Here is a 10,393-nt window from a genome sequence, read left to right as displayed (position 1 = left end):
TGCCACCTGCCGTATCGTCTCTGATGAGAGGTCTGTTAAGTTCTTTGGCCCGTTTTCTCATTGGTTGGTTTGTGTCTTATTGTGAAGTTTAAAGAGTCCTTTGTATGTTTTGGATAACACTCCTTTGTCTGATATGTCTTTTGTAAGCATTTTCTCCCAGTCTGTGGCTTGTCTTTTCATTCTCTTGACGATATTTTTCACGAAGCAGAAATTTTTAGTTTTAAAGAAGTCCAGCATACGAATTCTTTCTTTCATGGACTATGCCTTGGTGTTGCATCTAAAAAGTCATCACCAAAACCAAGATGATCAAGTTTCCTCTTATGCTACCATCGAGGCGTTTTGTAACACTGTGTTTTGCATTTAGGTCTGTGATTCATTCTGAGTTATGTATCATCACCACATAGGGAAAAAAAAGGAACAGAAGTAAAGCAATACAAGAAAACAAAGAATTCTAAGAAAAGGAATTAAACGGAAAAGAAGAATAGTTCTTATTGATTAGTGTGCCAGTCCCCAAGATGCAACAGTCTTATCCTTTTTTTCTATTTTCTTTCTTTGTTTCTTTTTTTTGAGACAGTGTTTTGCTCTTGTTGCCCAGGCTAGAGTGCAATGGTGTCATCTCAGCTCACTGCAACCTCCTCGTGAGTTCAAGCTATTCTTCTCCCTCAGCCTCTCGAGTAGCTGGGATTACAGGCACATGCCACCTGTTTTTTGTATTTTTAGTAGAGATGGGGTTTCATCGTGTTGGCCAGGCTGGTCTTGATCTCCTGATCTCTGGTGATACACCTACCTTGGCCTCCCAAAGTGCTGGGATTACAGGTGTGAACCACCGCACTGGCAATAGTCTTATCCTTATACACACAAGAACATACTTTTGAATTATATAAAGCAAACATTGAGAGAAATACATGGAAACTGACAAGCTTATAATCACTTGTCAGGTTTTGGCAGAGTCTGCCCAGGACTCAATAGGATAGTCAGATAACAAAACACCAGGAATGGTGCAGAGCAGGGCGGGCAGTTGCTGCCACAGCCCAGAAGCAGCCCCAGACATAAGGGCACGTGGATGACGATGGCTGTGTCCAATAAACATTTATCTGCAGAGATGGGTGGCCAGCTGGATTTGGCTTGAAGACCATAATTTGCTGATTCTTGATATAAAATATTTGAAGGACACACTTAAGTTTCTTTATACATGCATGCATTCATAAATTTGTGCCCGACCACAGAGAATATACATGAATTTCAAACGTATTTGAGACATCCAAAAAACTGATCATTTGTTCTTGCCAAAAAAATCTTAGCAAATTTGCTTTAACAGGGGTCTTATCTTTTGCACCTGCTGATCACGGTGAACCCTGTGAGCCCTTCCCCTGTGTCATGTCTGGAACAAACACTCCATAAACCCACCCCGCCCCATCACACATCCAGCCTCCCAGCAGCTGCTGATCCCGGGGAGAGCTCACAACAGGCTGGCCGTGAACAGGAATCTGCCTGGTTGATATGTTCATCTCCTCCATGTTTTGGGGGAGCTCCCCTCTCCCCAGTCTGAGGTAGAGGCAACTCACTCCTGGGTCTCTAGAAAATCTCAAGTTGCTGGGGAAGAGAACAGAAAGCCATTTGTTCTCTTTGCTGTATTTTATCCGTTCATTTGTGTTTTGAGTGCCGACTGTGCTCCTGATGAGCAGATGTGGGGGTGTCAGGGAGATGGAGTGGATGTGGACGGTGCTTTGAGCCATGCTCCGGCCCCAGGAGAGAGCTCCACTAAGCCACTGTGTGGTGAGAGAGTGGGGTGGACAGAGCCCGGGAGCCCCCAGCTCCCCAGGCAGTTCAGTGGTCACTTTCTCTGTGAAGCCTTCTCCAGGCAGAGCCACCACCCCCACATCCCTGCACATCTTGGTGACAGCCCTGGTCGCACATGTGCTAAGTTTGTTGCCACCTGCCCTTGGCCGTGTGCCCCCAGCCTCCAGTGCAGAGAACTCTGTAAACGTTGGCTGAACTAGCAAGTGAGGCAGGTGTCTTCGGAAAGGTTCAGATAAAGTGTGTGGGAATTTGGAAGAGGAGAAATCACTTTTCAGGTGGGGGAAGCAGGGGAAGCTTTGACAGGGCGTCCTTTTAATAGGAGGTGGAGCACTGCCAGGAGCAGAGGGGAGGACAGAGAGAGACACAGGAATGTTCCAAGATAGTCAGCTCTTCTGTTTGGGGCCCTTCTGGGTGGTGTTGGCCGGCTGCATTCCTGGACTCAAGTGGCAGTTGGGAGAGGGGGATAGAGAGACAGAGAGAGAGAGTTCCACAGCATTCACAAGAGATTATTAGGACTCAGTTCTGCTGTCAGCCATCCACATTGGAGGATGAGAACACCCAGCTGCAGTCTAGAGCCTGTGGTCCAAGGGAAGGCAAGGGTTAAAGAAAGATGCAGAGAGAATCGGAGGCTCTACAGCAACGCAGGTGTTATGTCTGGCACAAGACCTGAGGAGGTGGGGGACCAGCTTGATGCCAGAGCCCCCTGCCGCTTACAGGCTGGGGTAATTTCTAGGCCTGGGTGGGGGTCTGGGTGGGATGGCTTGCTGCCTGGGAGGATATTGATAAGCTGTTTATGTGATCAGGTGGTTTGGACCTTTTTATGGTGGGACGTGATAGGCTGTTTCTTGGACCTTTGCCTGGCAGGTATGGTAAGGATGTTCCTGTGCCTTGCAGTCAGGAGGTTAGGGACATTTCTCACGGCCAGATTTTCCATGGAATGTTTTGCCGTGACCAAGGTCTGTGAAGTGGCAGGGGGCTTATAAAATGATGGGCTAACACCCACCATCCTGTCTAGAATGGGTTTGCTGGAAGGATTGACTGTCAATTCTGTTATTCTGATAAAGGGGGTTGCTTTCTCAGAGGCCACATACACAGACAGTGCTGGGAAGTGACCCATGAATATCCTGAGAAATGTACCTGTTCAGCCAGATTTCAAGTTGGCAGTGATCATTCAGTCAGAAACTCAGGTGAAAACTGGCCCTGAGAGGAGAGAATTGTTTTTCTGTTTCCCAAACGTCCACACGGTGGCGCCACCGCGCACACACCTCGCCGTTGACAGGCGGGAGATGGTTCCACGTGCTGGGCCGTCCTGCCGGTTCCCGCCCTTCTTTGGGCTGTGTGTCCCACGTCGGGCAGAAATCTTGCAGCTTTTTGAAAATAAGATCTTCACCAAAAGCTTCTGAAGGGCAGAGTCTTTTCTTACTTCATTTGCATTCTTCTCTCTCTTCAAGGCCTACCAGAGAGCGCTGCACAAAATCATATATTGGGGATGAAATTGTTAATGGAGTTGGTAGAAACAGGAAAAAAATTAAAACAATTAAATTTTAGTAATGAGGAATTAAGTAAATCTTGATTCACATATACATGGAATCCCCGTGATGATACGAAATGGACATTTGGTCTTTGTCCCTGTTCCTGACACTGAGAGTCTGAAACCCTTGAAATTTCCTGAATGACAAGGGTGAGAAGGCGTCTTTTGCTATTCATAACAAGCTCCTCCAGCCACACTGAGTTTGTGCTAATGAGGTGACTCTTGGTGGACTCCTAGATAGCTGCAGGATGGGGCTGGTTTTCAGAGGAACCAACCATGTGATTAGAGGGCTGGAGCCTTCAACCCCATGCTGGGACCCCAGAGAGCAGCTGCAGGAGGCCTTCACTCACCAGTGGCCAATTATTTAATCAGCCATGCCTAAATAACGTGACTGCCACAGAAACCACAAAGGATGCGACTCAGAGCGCTGTCGGGTGGGTGAGCGTGGGGTGCAGGGAGGGTGGGCACCTGGAGTGGGCCTGGGAGCTCCATGCTGCCCCACTGCTCTCTTAGTCAGAAATTGAGTATTATCCTTCTTGAGGTCTTTCCAATCCTTGAGGCGTCTAAAATCCTGGGTACGGGCAGCAGCGTGGGTGGGAGTGCTTCAGGGCCAATTTCGGGTAACCTCCTTTCTCAATTTCACCAGAAAGCGCTACTCTGCCGCTGTAGTGGCTTCTGTATGTCACAGGGCATTGCTTTCAGTAACTGGTCTGCACACCGGAAAGACATGAAGGCCATGTTTGTCACGATCACAGTCTTGCCCTGGCCACGGGTGGTGGGGTTGTGACATAGGAGACGCATGTTTGGCACCATATTGGTGGTTCTTTTCTAAGTATAGTACCTGAAGTTTTGGCTAGATGTCTGTCTCCACCTACAGACTGTGAGTTGCTGGAAGGCAGAATGTTATTCAATTCATGTCTGTCCCCTTTCTCCACAGCACCCAGCACAGGTGCACCTAGTACCTAACCCATGGCAAAATTCTGATAAACATTAAGGAAGAGTTGACATTAAAGTGTATAAATGAAAGTAATTTAATGTTTAAGAGTAATGGATTCATAAGACAAAATTTTATACATGCAGACAGATGATCGCTATGTACTCACTAAAAATCAGGCTAGCATTCATGAAGCATGTGAGCTGTCCACAGCGTAACATTGAGTGAAACGTGCAGCTACAGCACAGCTGTGCACCCCTGGGTATTGGCATGGTGTAGGGGGGTGAACAAAAGCTAGGGTGAAGAGGAGCGCAGTCTGCCCCACCATCCCCAGCCATAGGTCAGAAATGAAGTTTATTCTCAACAACAAGCTATTAACCAGCAATTGTCCAAGGGTGAACCATATGGGTATACCAAGTTTGTTCATTAGATGGCTTTAAGGTTTTGCTTTTATGTTTGTTTCTTGGTTATAGATACTGCAGTGGTGGACATTTTCCTGATGATTTTTTTTTCTAACATCTGCTTAGTTAATTGTTTTAGGATAAATTGCCAGGGGAACGATGGCTGAACCAAATAATTCAATACAGTTGTTTTGTGGCTCTAGCTTGGCAAGGCTGATAAATTCAAGCCATGTTTTTAGTTTAGAAACATAAAAGTGTACCGATAAACCACTTGTTTGCTGGGGAAGTCACTATGTTAAGTCAATGAAGGCTCACCCAGCAAACTGGAAAAGGTGTTGGCTTCAGTATCTATCTATGATTTTCTTTCTAACCTTCAAACCTTCAGGGATGCATAGATGGGAGTCTCTGGTTTAATGACCTATCGTTTGGCGCCCCCTTCTGGAAGACTCAGTCATCAGCCCATGCGGGCCCTCCCAAGGGAGCTGTGTGGGGTGAAATGGGGCCAAGGAGAAGGGGCTGGCTGGGAGAAGTCTTGTGTTGGGGTGAGATGGCAGACGGGACCCCACCTGTCACTCAAGGGCCCAGGTACCATCTGTAGGGATGTGGAGCCTACAGGCCTGGCCCCCTCAGAGTAGGGTCACTTTTACATTGCAGTCGGTGATTTGCTGATAAACAGTTTGGTTCTACCACTGTTCTTTCACCTCCATCCATCACCCAAATGATTTAAAAAATCCTCTATTAGCTTCCTTCCTTGTTCGTGTGTGGCATCTTGCCCTGGCCCCGGTGGTAGGGGTTGTGAGGTGGGCGATGCATGTTTGGCACCAAGTTTCTGGTGCTTTTCTAAGTACAGTAGCTTGGAGTTTTGGCTAGGTGTCTGTCTCCACCTGCAGACTATAAGCTGGATGGGACAAAGTCACAACTGTAGCTTGGCATGGGGTCTTCAGATCTTGTCTCCCTCCTGCCTCTCCAGCCTTGCTCCTTCTAACTTCTCATGGTGCACCCTGGGGACTCCATCCCCTGAGCAGGTCGTGCTGTTCCCACCCCCAGGCCTTTGCCTGTGCCATGTCCTCTGTCTGGACCTCCTGGCCCTCCAGTCCTCCTTGCAACTCAAAATGTCTCTTCAAGTCCCAGCTGAACTATCACCTCCCTACGGAAGTCTCCCTCAACTCCCCAGGTGGAAGGAGTTCCTTCCTGCGTGCCCGGAGCACCCATCTGTGTCACTCAGTTGGCTTGCATGTGCCTCGTGACAGTGTGTGACTGTCCCCTCGCACGTCCCCACCCTGTGAGCTGGCCCTGCGTCTCATGCGTATTGCCTAGCAGAAGGCCTGGCACACTGTAGGTACTCAGGAGTATTTATTGAATGAATGAAGGAATGAATGTGCTTCATGACAGTGGAATTTGGGGGTTCGCTAATTGAGGGAGGACATCCCAGGGAGATGTAGTTAAGTGTGTGTCTGACCCCACCCAAGCCCTGGAGCTGGGAGGACAAGCTCTGAGGGAAGGAGACAGATAATGGGACCTTTTGTGATTCTTAGATGCTTCAGATCCTGATCTGAGGGAAGTGGGCCCCTAAAACATTAATCTTAGGAAGTTAAGTGTTGTGATGTCATCTCAGGAATGCAATTATAAGGCTCCGTCCTGCTGCAGAAGGACATGTGGAGCGACAAACACTGGCTGCCAGAATTGGAGGTGCTGAGGATGGGTGGGGTGTGGGGCTTGGTGGTGGGTTCCCAGCTCCCACAGCTGCCTCTTGCCTGAGCGCTGGGGTATCTCTGGGATCAACTACAGGCTGGATCTGCGGATTCGGAACCTCACCCCAACAGTGACAGGTCAGTGCCTCTTCCAAGAGAGTTGTGGGAGTGGGTGTCTGTGTTGGGTCTGTGCAGGTTCTGAAGAGCAGAGGTGGACAGCTTCCCTGTTTTGGAGAACATGCACAGTGTGGATGGGCATCTCAACAGCACAACCGTGACCCAAGAGGGGGTTAGGACCGGAGCCGAAAGCACGCCTTTGGGCTTGTTACCAAAGACGCGGGTTTGAACGCAGCCTCAGGTGGAGCAGTTGTGTGATCTTGGGGAAATTATTTATCCTCTCTGAGTTTCAATTCCCCCTTAGGAAAATGGGAGTGACAGTGCCTGCCTCCTATGACCCTTGTGGGGGTTACGTGGGATATGGGATAATTTGCATAAAGTGCTCACTGGGTTCCTGGCTGGCTCCATGAGCCGTGGAAGCAGCATTGTCCCGACTCCTATCTGGAGAGTCCAGGGAGCACAGGTGACCTAACAGGGTGATCTCCTCAGGATCTCCATAGGAGGTGAGGAGTGGGGGGTCACAGGCATCAGAGCACTCAGAGAGGCTGCACAGAGGCTCCAGGAGGGCCACGGGATGTGAGGGCTGAAGGATGGTGCTGATGGCATGGGGACTTCCTCTGGAGAGGCTGGCACAGTGCGGTGTTGGCAGGAGCAAAGGCAGGATCCATGCGCTGTCTATAGATTTGACTGGGAAGGAGGACAGCGGCTCAAGAGCAGGGCGGGGTTTTCTGCGTAGGGCGGTTGTTCTGTTTGTTGCACAAGACAGTTTATGATAGTGCGGATTCTGCCTTTTCAAGGGTCTAAAAGTGTTTCTATTGGAAAACAGCCCAAACCCTGTCTTGCCTGAGTCTTTAGTTTCTCCTCATTCTTGACTGCAGGCAACTGCTGAACTGGGGTAGGCTGGAGGGAGGAGGAGGCAGCTCCTGTGCCCAGGAGGCCCTCAGTCCCAGAGGATGGACAGAGCCCTGTCCTGAGACTTTCCAGGAAAGCTTCCTGCAGGCAGTGACTTTGAGTCACGTTTTCAAGGGGTCACATGGAGTATACGGACCCCGGGGGCCTGAGACTGGGTGCGGGAATGTGGGCAGATACAAGAGGGCGGAAGGTTCTTGGAGGAGGCACCATTTGCTGTGGACCGGCTGACAAGGCGCTGCTCTCTCTTCCCAGACTCTCCACTGTCCCCGGCGGCTGCACCCCTGCACCTCCAGTTCTGCCCCCTGCCTGGGGCCAGTGCCCAGCCGTCATGACAGACACCCCAGTGGAGGAATCTCTCTTCCAGATCATCCACTGCTTCCACCAGTATGCGGCCCGGCAAGGCGATGTGGAGACCCTGTCCCTGCAGGAGCTGCAGGCCCTGCTCACGGACAATGTGCCCCGCTTCATGGACAGCTTGGTGCGCGGGGTCTGGGATCAGGGTGGGGGTTCAAGCAGGGCCAGGGCACCGGTACAAGGTGGGTTCTGGGGTGGCAAGTGAGTGTCGAAAGCGAATAGTGAGGGTATTACAGAGGGCACTGTCTCCTATGAGAATTTTTTTTTTTTTTGAGATGGAATCTGACTCTGTCTCCCAGGCTGGAGTGCAGTGGTGCGATCTCCATTCACTGCAACCTCCGCTTCCCAAGTTCAAGTGATTCTCCTGCCTCAGCCTCCCGAGTAGCTGGGATTACAGATGCCCACCATCACGCCCGGCTAATTTCTGTATTTTTAGTAGAGATGGGGTTTTACCATGTTGACCAGGCTGGTTTCCAACTCCTGGCCCCAAGCAGTCCACTTCGGCCTCCCAAAGTGCTGGGATTACAGGTGTGGGCCACTGCGCCTGGCCCTGAGAATCTTTAATTCAGGAGACGGCGGGATCTGCGGCCACAGAGGGGTGTTCCCAGCACAGCTGTGTTTCTTGTCCTTCCCTGTCCCCGAACTCTCTGCCTGGCCTCTCTCCAGCCCAAACTTAGCAGATTCCTGAAACTCAGTCCTAACCACAAACCTGTGGATGCCTCTGCCCCTCACCCGTGCCACCCAGCCAGCCCTTTGAGCTCAGCCCCTTCTCCTGGGCTGCACAAGCCTGGCCCTCCTGCCCCCATGCCTGGAGGGAGGATGGCGGGGGCTGCTGTGGCCCCCCTAACCAGGGTGGAATAGGGTGGGGTGGGGGTAGGAAACATGACCTCCCCTTCTACCTCCTGTCCCCAGAGCCTCTCAGACCTGGACAGGCCCAGGACCCAAATCCAGGCTTAGACAGCTCCTCAGGCCCTGCCCATCTTCTTTTGTCATCAGACCCAGACCCATGATTACTGGGCTCCTTGGGGACTACAAGGCCTGCAGAGGTGTCTGTGGGGTGCTGCTCTTTATCCATGCCCCGGGGTCTCGGGACTGTCATCTCCAGAGGACTTCTGGTCCATCCTGACTCAAGGCCACTCCATCCGGGAAGACTCTCCTTCGGTCACTTCCCATCTCCCCTGCCTAATGTTGGGAAGCGCCAGAGGAGACAGCCTCGCCTCTAGAGAGGGACGGAGCGAGGGGGCAGTGATTGTGGGTGGTCCTGTTTCCAGGAAGCCTAGTCATTTCTAGGGCAAACTGTGCCGGGACGGCCTGGACCCTGCACTCATGGGGCTCACAGCCCCACCGGGGGCACGGAACCCTTGGAGACAGAACCTGGGCACAGAGGGCAGCCCTGGGGAAGGTGGGCTGAGGTGAGAGAATCCCGGAGAGCCTGCCCCAGGCGGGAACCCTCCAGCTCCTCTCTGGGTAACCAGCTTTGTGGAGCAGTTAAGATCACAGGAACAGGTGGCAGGGGTGTGCCCTGAGGGGAGAGAGGCTGCAAAGCTGCCCACAGCTGCTTTCCCCAAGTGCTTTCTAAGGTTTCACACTGGGCTCCTCATGCCCACCAGCCAAATCTTGCTGAAAGCTGCCTCACCCGCCCCGCCCAGTGCTCACGATGCCCGCCTTGTCTCTCCCCGCTCTGTCCCCGTGCTGTGCTCTGGCCCTGACTTTCTTCCTGCTCTTCCTTCTGCCTCAAATGCCTCTTTCCCCTCCTCTACCGTCCCCACTTCTCAGCCCTCAGGGCCATCGCTGGGCCACCTGCCTCGGAACAATCTGGACAACTCCCAGGCTCCCGGCTTTGTCCTTTCCCTCGTTCTGCGCTCTATGGGGGCCCAGCGCCCAGGCGGTCAGAGGTTTGCGTGCTGGGCATCTGCCTGGGAATTGCTTCTGATGCGGGCGGATGCACAGGCATGCAAACCTCTGACCCCCTGGGCACAGCCCTGCAGCAGTGCTGGGGATGCGGACTCGAGGGCCAGGTCGACTCTGCTCTTGGAGAGCTCCTGGTGTGGAGGAAGGCACTGCCCTGCCTTGAGGAAGCCCTGGCTGGGTTGTTCCTCCAGAGGAGTCTGCAGACCAGCGCAGTGAAGAGAGGTGTGAACAGCGGCTGGCGGTGGATGCGAAGTGCGTCTGGGGTGCCAGTGCTGCCTGGGGACTGCAGGCAGTTAACCATCAACGGTACCCAGTTTACCGCCTTTGTCTGCACGCATGCAGCTAGCTCCAGGCTCGGTTACGGGGACACCCGCTGTGCCCCTGTCTCTTGAGCCTAACTTTGCAGCATTTGGTGTCCTAGTCACTGACTATTGGAGTGAGGAGTCATTTCCTGTAAACCCCTGCAGGCGGGGCCACAGTGACATCCCCTCCCAGTGGACGGTGGGGAGCCTGGCAGGTGGGCTGCGTGCCGGGGTGGGTGGTTGACCCTCTGCTCACTCCTCAGGGCCGGAAGGAGCCGTACTACGTCACAGAGCTGTTCCGGGCGGCAGACAAGAACAAGGACGACCAGCTCTGCTTCGACGAGTTCCTCTATGTCTTGGGCAAGCTGGTAAAGGACTACCAGCTGCAGTACCGCCGGCGGCTGTGCGCCCGCCACTGCGCCCAGCGCGGCCTCTACTAG

General features: G+C 52.4%; 1 protein-coding gene across 1 annotated transcript; it reads left to right on the top strand.

The window, feature by feature from the left end:
• Positions 1-7,714: 7,714 nt before the first annotated feature.
• Positions 7,715-10,393, top strand: LOC105707342 (protein S100-A15A). The gene is made up of 2 exons (XM_012438292.2): positions 7,715-7,864; positions 10,217-10,393. The coding sequence occupies exons 1-2, from the start codon at positions 7,715-7,717 to the stop codon at positions 10,391-10,393; spliced, it is 327 nt and encodes a 108-aa protein (XP_012293715.1).

This window comes from Aotus nancymaae, unplaced genomic scaffold, assembly GCF_030222135.1.
Source record: "Aotus nancymaae isolate 86718 unplaced genomic scaffold, 86718_ANA_hifiasm-v0.15.2.pri h1tg000108l, whole genome shotgun sequence".
Lineage (NCBI taxonomy): Eukaryota > Metazoa > Chordata > Mammalia > Primates > Aotidae > Aotus > Aotus nancymaae.
Note: the sequence above shows the minus strand (reverse complement) of the source record. Positions and strands in the feature narration are given on the sequence as shown.

Excerpts from the sequence above, each read along its gene's own strand:
- LOC105707342 (XM_012438292.2), top strand. The coding sequence starts at position 7,715 with ATGACAGACACCCCAGTGGAGGAATCTCTCTTCCAGATCATCCACTGC. Across the intron at positions 7,865-10,216 it reads CCCGCTTCATGGACAGCTTG|GGCCGGAAGGAGCCGTACTA; the intron begins GTGCGCGGGGTC and ends CTCACTCCTCAG.